Here is a 17,319-nt window from a genome sequence, read left to right on the forward strand (position 1 = left end):
CTCCCTGGGGTGTCAGAGGAAGGACACCACTGTCGGGGGCTGACAGGGCAGAGCATGGGGCCATCTGAGCACAGGGCATCTGAGCACATGGCCGCGTGCACTGTGGACAGGCAGCTTGTGAGCCTCAGATGGCTAAGTCGTAGTGTCTTCAAGGACGGGAGTGGTTAGAGTTGGGATCGGTTCTGTCCCTGGGTTTCTGGAACTCCCATGGACAAGGCGCTGCCACGTCATATTCTCCAAGCGGAGAGCCCTTGCGGTGATTCACCAAAATAAAGGTAAAGCCAGGAGGCCAGGTAAATGCAGGAAACTCCAGGTTTTACCACCTCTTGAATCGTTGCTATTTCCCAATTAGTATGGTCTTTGCGGAACTTGCACATAAGGGAATTTTTAGTACCAGACCAGTACCCATAGCACCTGGGGACTGGTTGAAGATGCAGATTCTCAGGCCGTGCCCCACACCCACTAAGACGGGGACTCCCGGGCTGGCACCCAGCCTTCCGGATGATTTTGGTTTAAGTACCATTGCATTCACCAACTAAAGTCCTGGTACAAAGGAACCCAGGTAGTTTACCGTCTCTCAAACTTGCATGGCTGCATGACCCTCTCATGGCATGGCATCCATTAGCCCTCCTGTGAATAAGGTCTGGGAGATGGGAATGAACGTGAGCCTGGGGTCCGTTAGTTCTGAGGCCCAGCCGCCTGGGAGGTGCAAGCTCTTCACAGCATTAGTTGGTTGTGAGCTCTGTATTGGACACTAGTATCAAGTCCAGTCCTTGAGCAGAGAGCGGTGCCCGCTAAGCTGTAGCTGCCAACATAATTACCACTGTAGTGATAATCAGGTGCCACCTGTCTAGTTCATGTGTCTCGTTTTTGCCCTTCATATTCCCTCCTGCTCCGGCCCCATAAACCTCTGGTTTGGGGACATCAGGCTGTCTTCCAATTTCCTCTGCACACCCTCATCCTCAAGCCGAATGCCCTGACCACTTACTGCAAAATCCGTGGCCCTGCACCAGAGCAGCCATGGCCCTGCACCAGATCAGGCTTCTTCCCTGCCACTTGGCCTTGGTCACCCTTCCATGCTGTGGTTTTGTTTTTGTTTTATGACAAATGGGGGGAGCGTGAGCTCACAGAATGGCCAGCACACACGTCCACACCATGCGCCTCTGTGTGGGAGCCAACCTACCCTGCTCCTAACAGCCTCTGTCAGGCTTTGCTTCCCTGCGTGGAGATAAACAGGGGGTTCATTTAAGAAAACCCAGTCTCCGCAGCTGGGGATGGGGCTCTGGTGGAGCGCTTGCCTCACACGTGCGAGGCCCTGGGTTCCATCCTCAGTACCACAGAAAAAATAAATAAATGAGATAAAGGTAGATAAAGGCATTGTGTCCATCTACAACTAAAAAAATTTAAAAAGAAAAATAGAACACCTAGTCTTCTCTCTTTTTTTTTTTTTTTTTCCTGCAGCTAATAATAAGTAAGGTGTTAAAATTCCACATCATGCAGATGCTGGAAACATTGAGGATCTGGAAAGGTGACATCTTGTCTCTGATCCTCATATTCCTCCCCGATAGGATGATTCTGGTATAACTCATCCTGCCAGGCAACTCTGAGAAGAAAGGAGACCCTGGACGTGTGAGCCTGGGATTTAGCAAAGAGCAGGTGTGCAATCAGTGCGGAATTGGAATCGGACCATCTTCTTCGCCAAAATAGCCATGCGAATTGTGGCTATCTAGCAGGACCCCGTTTAGTCCAAACGTTGATTTTATTCATCTGTGGAGCATGTTTTTCAGCATCTACTATCTATATCAAAGACAGATAGAGATGAACAAGACCTCAGCACCTGGACAGGGCAACAGACATCAGTCCCCTAATCACATAATTAGGTATTGAGTTCACACTGCGGTCAGGACAAGAAAAGAGAGGTGTGTCTTCCATAGCCAGCCCAGGCCAGGCCAACCAATAACTACTTCCTTTGGATCCCCTACTTTTTTTTTTTTTTTTTTTTTTTGGTATTAGGGATTAAACCCAGGAGTACTTTACCACTGAAACACATCCCCAGTCCTTTTTCATTTTTTAAAATTTGAGACAGGGTCTCCCTAAGTTGCTGAGGCTGGCCTCCAACTTGTGATCCTCCCACCTCAGCCTTCCGAGTCACTGGAATTACACGTGTGAACTACCATACCTGGCAATTCCCTGCTTATTTTTTCTGACTGTGGAATCTGCCATGTATTGCCCAGCAGTTTTATTTAAACAATTCTGAAGTGTCACAAGCATTTCCTAAAGTTCACTGTAGGAAAGGACCTGGAATCCTAGGCCACCTCTGCCCCAGTTCTCTGCTAAACAAATGAGGGGGCTCAGGAGACTCTAAGATCTGCTCTCCGCTCAGCTTTTCTCTCCTGGGAATGGCAACTTGGAAGAGTCCCAACAGTTTCAAAGAATTTTCCTTCCAACATGGAATTCAGCAGAATTCATGCCATTAAGGACAGATAGTTATTTTGAGGGTGGACAGAGGGCAAGACTTGGGTGGGATGGGGGAAGACCAGCTTATGAAATGTGATAACTAGAGCTAATTTTTTTTAAAGGACCTAGGATATGTGTTTTTCCTGAGAAATGGATCTTTTAAACATCATTGCCAAATCCGTGGTGGAAGAGACAAATTTTGTTTTTTATCTTAGAATTTTTGGCTAGAGCGGTGTGAGGCCATATCTCTTGGATGGCAGATGGAGGCTGGAGACGGAAGGTGCACGCAGGGAAGGCAGCGCCTGCTCTCTCTGGTTCTAGCAATGGCGTAGGCTGGTGGGCATTTCCCTGGATTGCTGGCCCACGGTGGGCTGTCAGCCTGTCCCCAGGGAGAAAGGTGACGTGGCTGAGGACCCTGTGAGTTGGAGCTTTGATCTCCAAGTGGCATAGAGGGAAAATGAGGCCACGTGGCTGGTGGGCGGAAAGAACTCAGGAACACCAGGGGCTGGACATGAAGTGACCATCCATCAGCCCCAGGTGGTCCCTGTCTCAGTTGAAGACAAACTGATCCACGAGGATTTCGTCTCCCAGACACTGGGTTCTCAGACGTCCCCAGTGGCCCACGTGGCAATTGCTCCTCTGCCCATTTGCTGCTAGAGAGAACCTTCTAAAACAGGGCTGGGCTCACATCCTCTCTCTGACCGAAAATCTGCCTGTGATCCTTAATATCCATGGTTTGCTCCAACAGGGGGACAGTGTCCTCTGCTTCTCTGACTCCCTGGGGCTTGGCAGCTAATACAAGCTAACCTGAATTTGATTGACAAATAAATGGACAGCATGACTCTCCACCAAGTCCCTACTTACTGACCTCCCCAGCCTCATGTCCCCATTCCCTTGCCCACTGTGCTGTGTCACATGAGACTGATTTTAATCCTCTGAGTGCTTTCTTTTCTTGCACACTAACCTCCTTAAGGGGGCACACACTGTCCCCTCAAAGTGTCCAGGCTTAGATTGCTCCTAGTTATTCTCTCTGTTTTTTTTGGTAGTAGGAATTGAACCCAGGCACTGAGCCACACCCCCAGCCTTTTTTTTTGCATATTATTCAGGGACAGGCTCTCACTGAGTCGCTTAGGGCCTTGCTAAGTTGCGGAGGCTGACTTTGAACTCACGATCCTCCTGCCTCAGCCTCCCGAACCACTGAGAGATCACAGGCGTGTGCCCCCCGCACTTAGCTGGCTCTCGCTCTTCATTGCCAGCTGGTGCCTCACCGACGTCTTGAGGTCCACCCTCACCCCAGACAAGGTCAGAGGCCCTTTCCCTAAGCTGTGGCAGTTCACCTTCCCCTGGACTGTGACCTCGTATTGTTTTCCCTGGGACAGATAGAGGGGCACCAACCACCTGCCAGATGAGTGAACATATGAATGGTTGTAGAAACAGTGAGGCACCAGAGGGCCCTGACCCTGCAGCCCTGTGCCTGGGTCACTTGAACCAGGCCAGCGACGAGAGGGACACTCACATATTCCACCTCCTTGGACGGGTCGCCCAGGCTGCCGTTGGTGGTGGGTGCGCTCTCTGTGCCCTCTGGCTTGTCCTGTTGCTTCCCTTCCTCCTTGGGCAAGCCGCCCTGCCCAGGGAGGGCCACTTCTCCCACACCCAGGGCTTCGCTCTTATACTGCTTGACAAATTCTTCCATCAGTTTCAACTCGTTCTCTGCGAGTCCGCGGCAGCGAGAGGGGTCCTGGTCGTAGATGGGGAGCTGGTGCATGAGCTGGCGGCGGCGATAGTAGGCGCCCTCGGTGCCTGTCACCGGCTGCCTCTCCTTGGGGATGAGTTCCATGTACTGCAGGCCCTGGGGGAGGGGGAGGGGGAAGAGACAGTGTCACATGGAGGGGGCTCCAGCAGTCAGAGAAGCTACGACAGGAGCCACCGAAAATGCCAAGCGTGGTACCTTTCCGGGTTCCTGGCGACTGAAGCAGGCACAGTCTTTATCTTTGAATTTAATGTTGCTTTTTTTTTGTCCAAATTACAAAAGGAATACCTGTCCATCATCACAAGGAAGGAAACAGGGATGAAAGACTCATGCAAGAAAAATGTGCACGTCTCGCTTGTGTGTCTGAGAAACGTTCTGTATTTTATTGCTGGTGACGTGGAACCGTGGAGGTGCCTCTGTCTCAGAGTTCATCAAGCTTTAGCTGCAGGGTGCCTGCCTTCACTGAATTCACGCTGCACCGAGTTAGAAGGCAGCTAAATCTGGGCATGGTGGCGCCTGCTCACAGTCCCAGTGACTTGGGAGGCTGAGGCAGGAGGACTGAGTTCAAAGCCAGCCTCAGCAACTCAGCAAGGCCCTGAGCAACTCTGCAAGACCCTGGCTCCAAAAAGGGCTGGGGATGTGGCTCAGTGGTTACGCACCCCTGGGTTCTATACCTGGTACTCACAAAGAAAAGAAGGAAGGAAGGAAGTCCCCTATCAGTTTTCTGATGATTGCAGTAGACCATGTTCACATCGTGGGGTAGAGAAGAGCTTATTTATTTATTTTGTGGTGCTGCGGATGGAACCCAGGACCTCATACCTACTGGGCAATCGCTCTACCGCTGAGCTGTCAGTCCCGGGAACCATCTTATGTGTACAGAGAATGTTCTAGCTCTTGCTCTTGGTGAGGGTGTGGTCACGTGAGAAAGAAGAACTTCTTTCCATCTGTCAGTTTATGCTCCGCCTGCTCATCATTAGCTACAACTCTACTGCTAATAGTAATAGGAGTATTTCATTATTCATTCCCCCCGAACGACTGTAGCTTGCATTTTTGGATGAGAGAGGAATGTCTTTCTACTCCTTTATAAGACCATTTTGCATTGTTGTCTGACTTGCAAGTAATGGTAACAATTATGTTATTCATTAATTTTCTTTTAGTTGTCAATGGGTCATTTTTTAAAATTTTTGTTTATTTTTATGTGGTGCTGAGGATCGAATCCAGGGCCTCACACATGCCAGGCAAGTGCCCTGCCACTGAGCCACCACCCCAGCCCCAGTGGTAACAATTATGATGACAGGTTTTGCCTCTGTCCTCAAATTGCTGCTTTTAAGCCTCTTTTCCGGTGTCATCGGATGGACGGTCGTCAACAGAGAAAGCCCTGACGGTACGATAGTTGCAGTAATGCATGAATAACCGATCTCATGTAATCCATGTCACCCAGGTCTGTCTTCTCACTCACCCCACGACTGATGTCCTTAATTTCTGCCTCTGAGGTGCCCCTCAGGGAGAAAGGAAAAGTCTTCTTTCCTCTTACCCCTTCTTACAATCAGTACCATATGCTTCGACCACTCTCTCCTCAGCCATTCCAGGTATGCTCAAGTTCACCCCCTAAGTGGACCCTCCACTCCCCAGGGGCTGGCAGTGTCCTTTCTACTTTAGTAGCAAGAGAGAAGGTTCTGAAGATAGCCCGTCCTGAACCAAAATCCAGGTTCTTGGCATACCTGCTGTGTGACTATAGCTACCTCACACCCTCTCTGTGCACAGGTTCCTCAGTTGTAAAAACAAGGATCATAAAACCTGGGGTGGGTGAGGGGTTCGGTAATAAGAGTGTCTACACTGGGTGCATTATCGATTTTGCCTTCCCTTTGCTTTCCTTTCTGTGTCTTTTTAAAATCTGTAACTGCAGTCAGATGTACCAGGGACAGCCTTCAAAGTGTTTTTTTTTTTTTTTTCTTTATATCCCATTTTTAATACTTTTATTATTGAAACTTTGAAAATCCCATATTCTTCTATTCTTTTCTTTTTTTGGCCCTTTCAATAGATGAATAGATAAAGAAACTGGTATGTATATACAATGGAATACTATTCAGCCTTAAAGAAGAATAAAATTATGGCATTTGCAGGTAAAGGGATGGAATTAGAGAATATCAGAGTACTTTTTTCCTCAAGAGACACAGTGTTTGAGAACTGTGTGAAAAAGTAACTAAAATGCAGATTCTCCAGTCAAGGCCTCAGTTCAGTAGGTGGACTGTGGGGTCCAGGAATCTGCATGTTGGAAAAAATGTCTCATTTCAAAATGCCAGGATTCTCTAGGAAAAAAAAAAAACATGAATTTTAGTAACAGCCTAGAGGACCCTAAATGAACTTTTATTCTGCTTCAGGCTGTAGTCACAGATTCACATTCTTAATGAGACTAGTACAATCTAAGTAGGGGTTTAGATTTACTGGTTCTGCATTATGGATCTTGGTTCTTTCAAAACAGGGTTTTTTTTTTTTTACTTCATTTACCTGAAGGGCAATGCTCCTCATTAAAGGAAAAAAAAAAAAATGGCAATCCAGTTTAAAATTGCTTTTCTTAGAAAAGTATAATTAGATCATTATGGGCACAAGGTATTTCACGGTTTATTAATTCTAAAATATGCAAAGACACCTTCTCAGAGTAGAATCCACAAGGTCTCAAGTCAATAACATTTACCCTCTGAAGTGACTGGTATTTGTCTGAGTATTAACATACTAATGTGTTCAGACAACTATCTGATTTAGCTTTTGCATGTACATGTGTGCTGGATTTTTTTTCTTTTTTTTTAAGTAAAAGAACTATTTCCCTTGGTGGATCTCAGGAATGAGATGCTACGGGGCAGATAAAGGTCCCGGTCACTGCAAGGGAAACCAGGAGACAGAATATTTATCCTGGATGGTGCCTTCCCATTTCTGCACTTGGGCTTGAGTCTGACCCTGGCCAACAGGTGGCCTGGTCCCCATCACACAGGTGAGAGCAGTCATATTGCTCCTCTGTGATCCCACCTGCCTGTATCTCGTCACCCGGGGCTAGATTCATTTTAGAATCAGGGAGAATCAACGTGAAAATTCATACTAAAATCCATCATGAACACTCCCAGTCATTGCCTGATTTTAGAGACCAGGGATGGTATTGTTTGGGTCTTGGATGTCCCAGCTTGACAGTCTTGGGAGGTGGTGGTACCTTTAAGAGGCTGGGCCTAGTGGGAGAGGTTTAGGCTGTTGGGAACATGTCCTTCAAGGGGATTATGAAGTGCTGCCTCCTCCTCACTCTCTTTGGCCCTCTGGCCCATGTGAGGTGAGTGGATTTTCTCTGCCACGTTTCCACCATGATGTCCTACTTAAAAGCAATCATGGACTGGACCCTCCAAAACCATGAACCCAAATAACCTTTTTTCCTGCATAAATTGATTATCTTAAGTATGTGTTACAGTAACAAAAAGCCGACTAATACAAGGGGGAAAGAATCTGGGAATGAGGCAGGCATGAGTCCAGAGCTTGGTACTTGCCAGGTGTCCTAATGAATGACTTCTGAATAGGAGCATTTGGAGAAGCAGAGAGGCAGGTGCCTGGGTCCTGTGGGAGTCAGGTGGAGGGTGACTGTGTCTGCTCCCTGGGCAGCGTGCCTCGAGTCACTGTTGGCTCTGAGGACTCACAGTTCATCAGTTAATGCATCACAGGAGCATCTGTGGATTCCCAGTAGCTTTTCCAGGACACAGGAGACAGCCAGGGCAGTGGACAGAGCCCTGGGGTGAGGGTGTCACTGACTCTGAGTTCATGTCCAGCCCTTCTGCTTTTCTCTGTGTCACACTGAGAAAGTATCTAATCCTCTGGGCCTCCGTTTCCCCATCTGCACAGTCCAGGGTTGACTGCCTGATCAGTAGGGTTCTGAGCCCCGTGACAGGCCTGTGGCCGCTTCTCTGGGTCCATCACAACAATGAAGAGCAACACTGCGGACTCAAATCGACAGCCCAGGGAAGGGGCCAAAGGACACAGTGGATTCTGGCTGGTCAAAGAAGCCAAGATCCTCCACCTGACATACACGTGGAAGCCCCAGGATGCTACACAGCTGATAAAACCTCTGGGAAGGGCAACAGCTTTCCCTATGGAAAGGCCTGACCCTCTCAGCTTCAGAGTTTAAAAAATGATAGGGGTAGCTAACACTTAGATCTTACTCGGTTTCAGGCACTTCCCAAATGCTTTACACATGTTAACACGTTTAATTCTCAGGGCAACCTTGGAGGAAGAGTTAATGCTACTCTTTGGGAAACTGGGGCTCAGAGAGGGTCTATAACCTTCCCAAAGCCACACAGCTAATATATGATAGAGATAGTTTTGAAGCCAGCAGCTTGGGTCTCATGCCCTTCTCTACTATGCCACCTGGGGCCAGAACTCTCAATTTCCTGGATATGTCTGTTTCTCTGACCTGTAAGAATCCACACCACACCCTACTCAGCTTTATAAATAGACTCTTAAGAAGCCTGGAGCAGTATGGCCCCGGACAGACAAGCCATTTCTTGATCCTTGCATTCACGGTGTCTTTTCAAAGCTCTGCACTGGCCCTGGGTGTCTGTGCTCCAGATGGGTCCCTGGCTGGGCCCTGGGGAAAGGGAGATCTCCTGCTCAGGGCCCAGTGTTCCTCTTATAGCTCAAAACTGCTGCGAGTGCTTGCTCTTTGTTTTTGCACTGTTAAGGCCACGTATCCAGCTGCCCCTGGCCCTGCACGGCTGGTCTGAGACCCTACCCTCACTCTCATTCGCCATCCATGCAGGCATTGCTAATCGACCACAGATGAGGACATCAGGATCTGGTCTCCATACATTCCTTCAGGCAATTATTGGTTGACCTGGACTTGGGGAGGGGATGATAGGGACAGGGGTTTGGGTCCCAGCAGCCGCCAAGTGCCGCTCTGACTCTGTAAGAGAGCTCTAGGAAGCTGAGGTCAAGGGCCCAAAATCTTTAGGAAGAGGTGTTTTCTCAGACCAGTTGGAAAGATTGGTTCGAGTTTTAAGTTTTTGCCGAGGACACCTGTTATCTGGTCCTTTGCCATCTGGCTGGGACATCTAGGGTGGAGAGTCTTCCAGAATCTCTCTGTGTAAGAAGACACATCAAAATACTAAGAGGAAAGTGGCAATGTGGCCTATATTTCAGTTTGGGCAGTAGGTCGCATCTAGGCTCCAGAATCAGAGCACCCAGGCCTGAGTCACTGGGTTTCATGGCACATGCCAAACCCAGTCAGTACAGGCTACGGGAACTACTGTGTTAAGAAGGATCCTGAAGCTAGATAGGCATCAGTGGGGACAGTGCTCTGAATGGGCATCAATGTCTGCCGTGGGTATGGAAGTAGAGGGTGAGGTGTGAAATACATGCTACCTTGATGTAGTCTCCTCACAAGCCTCAGTTTACTCCCCTGTAAAATGGGTCTTCGGCATCCTCTATAGGGGGACTGGTGAGTTGTTCACCAGGGACATTTGCAAAATGTTCGATAGATGCCGGCCGCCTTCACCTTTTCCCTCCTGCCTCTCCCCAAATCCTGGCGAGCTTGCCAAGACCTACTCAAGCTCCTCTCTGTTCTTGAAAACCTTCCCTGACCATGCTCACCCAGGGGACTTGCTCCTTCCTGCCTCATCCCTGACCTGTGAATTCTGGTGGTCCCACGAGGAAGCACCTGAGTTTGGGCGGCAGGGAGGCTGTGCCACTTAAGTCATGGCTGGAGCACTTGACTGGTGATATCCTGAGCCTCCGCTACCCACTCACAGACGAGGGTCATAGCCGCACATTTGACCAGAGCTGGGGCGTTCGAGGAGGTGGTAGGAAAGCTCTTGGCACAGAAGCGGCACGAAGTAAACCCTCGGCAGAGAGGAGTGATCAGGCTATTGTTACCCGCCTAGGAGGCGGAAGAATTTCTCTGGCCCTGGTTCTGGCTGGGAGGACCAGCAGACAGCAAGATTCTCTTCCAGTTGCAAAATACAATCAGTCCCCATCGCTTGGTCATTAGGGAAAAAAAAATTGGGGAAGGAAGTGGGGAGGGAGAATTGGCCAGTTTCAGAAATGTCTTGCCCCAGCTGAGCAGAGGCGGGACAGACAGAGGGGCTCTTTATAGCCGCGTGGTTTTATGAGCTGGCATTAATCACCGCCTCGCCACGCCTCCCCCGATGACACGGGGGCCCAGGCGTTTGGGGTTCTCACCAGCCAGTTCCTGACACCTACAGCCAGCTCTTTTATGGGCTGCTGCTTAGTTTCCACTGACATGTCGGAGAGTCACTTGATGCCTTACCCAGACCGGGCGCTGGAGCAAGTCCAGGTTCCCAACCACCTGGTCTCTGTCGTTGCCTGGACGCCACCCTCTGAGATCTGGGATCAGCCCCCGCCTGAGCGCCACAGACTTGCAAAGGCCAGTGATTTATTCTTTGCTTCATTCCCACCTCTGCTTAAGCCTCCTTTTAAAATGTGCTTCATGCTTTTCAAAATGTGCAATTAACAAAACAAAAAAGCAACTTAGCCTTTCTTCACCCTGGGAAGACTCCTCCACCCTCTCCCCTAAGGGACGAGTCAGAACTGCTTTTTCTCAAACTTCTTCTGGTGAAGGATCAGGGTGTGTGTGGTTTTTCCACTCATTGCTGACTTCTGTTCTGGGAGGTGAGTTTTCCTGCGATCACTCAGATGTCAAGCTGCTCCAAACACCTCCCACCATTTACTCTTAATTTCTGTACATTTTTTGGTTGGGCACCCATTTTAAGGGCTTTGCAAAAGGGTCCCACTCTGTGGCCCACACTTGGGGTGTCTCTGGCTGGAGGGTGACGTTGCAACAATACACCGACCACATACCCTGCTGCTGTAGTTTACACCTTAGATGTCCCACCAAAAGCTGTATGTTAACGGCTTCATCCCTAGCATCATGCTCCTGAGATGAGTGGAAACTTTTAAACAGCGGGGCCTGTTGGGAGGTCTTTGGGTAATTGGGGACATGCCTTTGAAGGCACTGTGGGATCCTGGTCTCTTTTCTCTCCCTCTCCTTGCTCTCTGGATCATGAGGTGAGTGGTCTTGTGCCACCACATTGGCACTATAATCTGCTGCCTTGCTACACAGACCTCAAATCAACAAGATCAACCAGTCACGGACTGGAATCTGCAAAACTGTGAGCCAAAAATGAACCTTTTCTCTCTGTAAGGTGATCACCTCAGGTATTTTGTTGTAGTGACGGAAAGCTGGCTAACACACCTGCACTGTGTGAGGTGCAGGGATGTCCTGGTGTGACAGGGTGTATGCCCTCAGGCACTTAGATACTAAGGAAGTACAGAGGCTTGCACAAGATAATTACAGCTTACAATAAAAGTGTCTAAGGTAGCAGACAGAGAGGCAGAATGTGGTCTGAGAAGGAGCTGCATCTGTTGTAAACTGGGCAGTTAGGGAAGGCCTGCCTGCTGCCTGACTTTGGAAGAACCAGCCATGCAAAGAGCAGGGAAAGGACTTGGCAAGCAGAGGGAGAAGCAAGTGAGGAAGATAAGAGATTGGTTGGTATGTTCTAGATTTAAGGAAATGCTAGGCTCCCATCTCTCAAACCGTTGAGTTTTTGTTTGCTTTTAGTTTTTCAGTACCACCTGGCGTGCTTAACTGCTGAGCCACATTCCCAGCTCTGTTTATTTTTTATTTGGAGACAGGGTCTCATGAAGTTGCCGAGGCCGGCTTTGAGCTGGTTGATCCTCCTGCTTCAGTTTCCCAAGCCGCTGGGATTACGGGCCTGCACCACCAGGCCCAGGCTAGTGAACACTTTTGAATCTCATTCCTTTGTGGAACTTATCTAGCTTCTTGGTATCCCAAGTACAGTCTGGGGACCAGCAGCCTCAGCATCACCTGGGAGCTTTGTCAGGACTGCAGAATCTCAGGAGGACCCTAAACCGGTGGGAAATCTCTTAATGAGCTCCCCAGATGATGTACGTGGATGTTGAAATTTGAGAAGCACCAGTTTGGCGCTCTGGTTCTTGAAGAGGACTACAGGTTGAGTCCCCTGGGAAGTCATTTCACATGTCCCCAGACGGTGACCTCTTCTTCCTTGCTGAGGGCATATTGCAGGCCGACGCTGAGAAATGAGCATCTCATAGAGATAAGTACTCAGAGAATTTTAGCGATTTCCTGTTCAGAAATGAGGAGCCCCAAATGGGACAATGGGTGCCCCTGTATTAGAGTTGGAGGGCCCTTCAGAGTTCATGTGAATGCCTCTACCCACTACATGGATGAGGAAAACAGAGGCCTCGATAATCTTTACTGCCACATCACATGGTGTAGGAGCAGAGTGCAAACCAAAGCAGGCCCTACCGTTTTGACAACCTTGCCCTCTTGCCCCCTCCTCTCTGGAATTCAGAAACCCCCAACACAGCTAATATTTACAAAGGTAAGAACGTGATCACTGGATTGGAAACAGCTGTCTTACCAGTTTCTGGGTGACGCCGGGGGGAGCCCACTCATAGGTGATAGTGTCAAAAGTGGGATCTTTTCCGGTGGCGATGGGGTTGGTCATGATCATCCGGTTCCTCTTGTAAATCCGGATGCCGTCCCCGCCTTTCACCCGGGCAGTGAGAGTGGAGTACTTGGAGTCCATCAGCAAGCGGCCGATTTTCCGATCGTCTTCCAGGTCGGAGCTTAGGCAGTGGTCCTCCTGGCTGCATTTGCAAGACTTGCATATTTTCCTGGGGAGTGGGGGACAAGGAGGATCAACCTCTGGAAAAGAGAGGCGGTCTCCCCCAGCACAGCATCTACCCTTTGGAAAGCAAGCACCCAGCGTAACAGTCGTACCTTGAGAAGGCCAGCAGCAGAGAAAATGGCAGTCTGAGACAAAAAGGCCTTTGGGATTGGGATTTGTGTTTGGGAAACACCCAGCTGTCTGTGGGAATGTGGGATGTGAATGTGATGAAGCTTTGCAGTCCAAATTTACTGAGAAAAAGAATAGCACAATTTTCTCCTGGTGGTTGCCATGGCAAAGGCTAATTCATTCAGTAGAGATGCGATAAAGTATGTGCATCCCTGGGCCTGAACCTGGCCTACAATTTGCTCTTTATTTTTGGTACCATGGATTGAACCCAGGGGTGATTAACCACTGAGCCACATCCCTAACCTTTTTTATATATATATACATTTTATTTAGAGACAGGGTCTCGCTGAGTTGCTTAGGGCCTTGCTAAATTGCTGAGGCTGACTTTGAACTCACGATCCTCTTGCCTCAGCCTCCTGAGTCACTGGGATTATAGGCGTGTGCCACCGCACCTGGCCCACAACTTGCTTTTTATAAATAAAGTTTTATTGGAATGCAGTCATGATCATTCACTTACATAGTCTCTGTGGCCAATTTGGGGTTGGAACGGTAGACTTGAGTAGTTGCAACAGTGATCGGATGACCCCAAAAGCCTAAAATATTTACTATCTGAACCTTTACAAGAAAGTTTACTAACCCCCTTCTCTGAACAATTATTAAGATGGTCTCCCAAGATTCATGAGTCCCAGAACTCCAGCAACTTTTGAATTCTTTAGCATACTGAAGTGAGAATCCAGTGGAAATTGTCTTTGAGAAACGTGTGGACAGCCAGTGCCATGGCTGATATCTATAATCCCAGTGACTTGGAAGCCTGAGGCAGAAGGATCTCCAGATGGAGGCTAGATTCAGCCTCAACCTTGGTGACACCTTTAGCAACTTAGCAAGATGCTGTCTCAAAAAAAAAAAAAAAAAAAAAAAAAACCACTAAATAAAATGGGTTGGGGATGTAGCCCAGTGGTAAAGCGCTCCTGGGTTCAATCTTTAGTACCAAAGCAACACATAAATCCACATCTGTGCAGGAAGCAAAGGGAGAGAGATGAGCCGAGAGACTCCCTCCAGCTGGAGACTGGTGTTCATTTCCTGGGGAAGGCTTTGCAAGGAGGCTGGAGAAGAAACACCATCTTGGGGAAGGTTCAAATTCCGCTGACAGCCTGACACTTCTTTCTGTCAGTTAAAGGGTGTTTGGCTGCTTTGTGACATGGTGTTAAGGCTGAGAAACCCAGAATTCCATGGCATGAGAGGAAAGGCGCTCCCTTTTTTTCCAACCTGTTACCAGAGGCAGGCAGTGCTGTCTCAGATGCTCTGATTTAAAAGCATGTGATTTCAGAGAAGCAAAGTGAGCGCTGTCAAGACCAACCCAGGACAATAAAGGGCTAATCAAGGGAGCCTGGCTGCAGTCTGGTCACAGCAAACTAGCCCTGGGCGCTCTCCTTTTCTACACCCAGCAAAGTAACAGGTTTGATCATCTGTCACAAATACCAGCTGTGGGGCTGGCAGCAGCTTGTTGGGATGGTCCACATCAGTAGTTCCCTGAACAAGATCAATTCTCTTCCCCGGGGGGGAACCTAGCCATGGCTGGGGACATTTCTGATTATCAGGTTGCTGTTGGCATTTAGCCCGCGGAGCCTGAGATGCCACTAAACCACCTCCGGTACACAGCACAGCCGCCCACTACGAGGAATGATCAGGCTTGAAACAGCAGTGGTGCTGGGTTGGGAGAGCCTCAGTTAAGGGAAGCAAGGGAAGGGCCCCCGGTGCAGTCTTTAAGAAGCCTGAGGCCAGAAAGTTAGAGAGAATCATATGGAAACTAAAAGCAGGATGGGGCTGGGCTAGGACAGAGTTGTAGGAGATCCGGGTAGTTTTGCTGGCCCCAGCCAGCTCCCCAGGGTGTTCGGGGCTGCACATGGGGACGGGCTCTGTGCTTGGTGGTCGTGAGTTTAGGAAAGAGTGGATGAAAGAAGGTTAAACATCTTTCTTTAGTGCAAGGCTGCTGCTCCTTGTCTTTAAGATACCACGGTGCAGCGTGGCATTTCCAATGCTATTTGAAAAACTTGCAGCCCAAGTTCACATGCAGTGGGCTGCAATGTGAGAAAAAAAGAAATGACCCTAAGGGTGCTGCAGGACAAACAGAAGTCTTTCCTTTTGGGTCACTTAAGAAGGGTTTGCTTATTGTACAGAATAGGGATTTTTTTTTTTTTTTTTTTTTTTGGGTGGTGGTGGTGGTACTGAGGATTTAAGCCAGGAGTGCTTTACCACTGAGCTACATCCCCAACCTTTTTATTTTTTATATTGAGACAGACTTTCATTAAGTTGCTTAGGGCCTCGTTAAATTGCTGAGGCTAGCCTCGGACGTGGAATCCTCCTGCCTCAGCCTCCCGAGCCACTGGGATTATAGGCATGCCACCACCTCCAGCAGGAAAATTTTATCCACGATCCATATTACACTCTTGCCTCTTACTTGGAGGAGCCTCACCGAGACTATTTCTGTGACAGTGCAGGTGACAGATGGCCCTGGAGATTTACATGTGGCAGTGAAAGCCACAGAACTGGGAGGGGAACGAGGAGAAAGAAAGCCCAGTGTGGAGGGACCCAGGAGAAGCCCTGATACCAAGTCTTCCATGTCCCCTGTGATCCTCTTCTCCTCCCTCCATCTTCCCTCCATGAAACTGGGAGAGGAAACCACCCTTGGCTGTTTAGGTTAATGTAGAATCCCAGGATAATATTGGAGAAGCTGGGAATGCCAAACATTTCCAAGTGGAAAATGTCAGCAAATAGGACATGCTCTTTGAGACTGTACCCACTTTATTTCTCCTTTTCACGTTACCAGACAGGTTGCTGGGATCTTTATCAATGAGGAAGACACCCCTCCACCCCAGACTGTAGGGGACAGAGACACATCATCCCCAAAGAGCCTCAGTAGCATTCAACTTTTGAAACCTTCATCAACAACCTGGCTTGGTTGGAACCTGAGCTATTTAAATACCTTTCAAATGACTGACACTATGAGAATGTTTGACAGCATCTCCCAACTAAGGTTGTGTGATATCACAACTTCAATATGAGTTGAATTCAGGTCCCTTCTGAAGCGGTTGCCACCAATAGACCACCTCGATATGAGGAACCTACGAGATGCAGCCCACATGCCCCAAAGACGGATTCACTTAATGTCCAAATCATTTCCAGGGCGATAAGGCTACAGATTTTAAATCTGTAGACTTTGCAAGGAACAGAGTCCAGCATGATTCTCCTTGCCTCAACAACTAGGAGAGCCGATGAAATGCGTTAAATAACTCTTTTTCAGATGGTAGGTACCAGGTCAGGACAGATCCCTGAGATAAGGGACAGCATGATTCAGTTCACTGCTGGCTGTGTTTGGGCAACATTTTCCTTCTATTCTGAGAACTGTCCAAAGAGACTTCCTAGCTGTCTTCCCAGGGCTGCAGGGAACCAACCTCGTCCAAGACCCTGATGAAAGCAGCTTTGGAACCAGAGGAGTTGAAATGATACGTAAGCTAACTTTTTTTCAAGATCTGGAAGAGCCCAGTTGGCCAACATGGAAGTGCAGGGAGCTCTCCCTCCTGGGGTGTTTTAGTTCCAGGAGGAAATTTTTCAGGGGACATGAGCCTGGATGAGGTGACTTCAAAGATCTTTCCCATCTGAAGACCATGTTAGCTCCTCTGCGGTAGAGGACCGTCCAGGAACGGGGTCAAGGCGTGGCCTCTTGCTTTGAGAGCTCGCAGTCCGCCATATTGCAGACTCAAATTCAAATCCTGCCATTTACTTCCTGTCTCCCTGCGACCCCCAGGATCCTGAGCGGTCAAATGGAGAGAATGACATCTGCTGCTCAGGGTTATTTCAACCAGGAAAGAATCCACTCAGCTCATCTCAACAGCATCTTTGAGGAAACACCATGACCAAATGTTGATCCCTGCCCCCACCCCAGTGTCCACTGTGGCATTGGTCACAGATGCTCCTCCTTGGTGGCTGTCTTTCACAGAACTCAGTCTCGTCTCTCAGAGCTGCAGGGGGTCACACCTGCACAGCTCCAGGGGGGCCCCTGCACAGAGATGCTGAGATGAGCACACCTGGGGCTTTCTGCAATACGGCAGTCATGCCCCTGGTATCAGAATCCGCGGTGAAAAGGAAGAAAGAACTCTGCAAACCCAGCCAGATCCCATGGCCCTCCTGCATGGATGCAAATACCAGGTTCTGGTTTTTAAGTTCTGGGGGCAGAATGACTTTGACTTCCAAAACTTCGCCGCAGGAATGATGGTATCGTGGTGT

At 48.8% G+C, this 17,319-nt stretch overlaps 1 protein-coding gene across 1 annotated transcript in view; it reads right to left on the reverse strand.

Moving 5' to 3' along the window:
* Positions 1–17,319, reverse strand: part of LMCD1 (LIM and cysteine rich domains 1) — a 59,463-nt gene that overhangs the window by 12,540 nt on the left and 29,604 nt on the right. Inside the window, exons 3-4 of the mRNA XM_079122091.1 lie at positions 12,658–12,913; positions 3,974–4,306 (exon numbers count right to left, since the gene is read on the reverse strand). Coding sequence (XP_078978217.1) covers positions 3,974–4,306; positions 12,658–12,913 — 589 coding nt within the window. The remainder of the gene's footprint in view (positions 1–3,973; positions 4,307–12,657; positions 12,914–17,319) is intronic.

The sequence above is a fragment of the Sciurus vulgaris genome (assembly GCF_902686455.1).
Source record: "Sciurus vulgaris genome assembly, chromosome: 19".
Classification (NCBI taxonomy): Eukaryota; Metazoa; Chordata; class Mammalia; order Rodentia; family Sciuridae; genus Sciurus; species Sciurus vulgaris.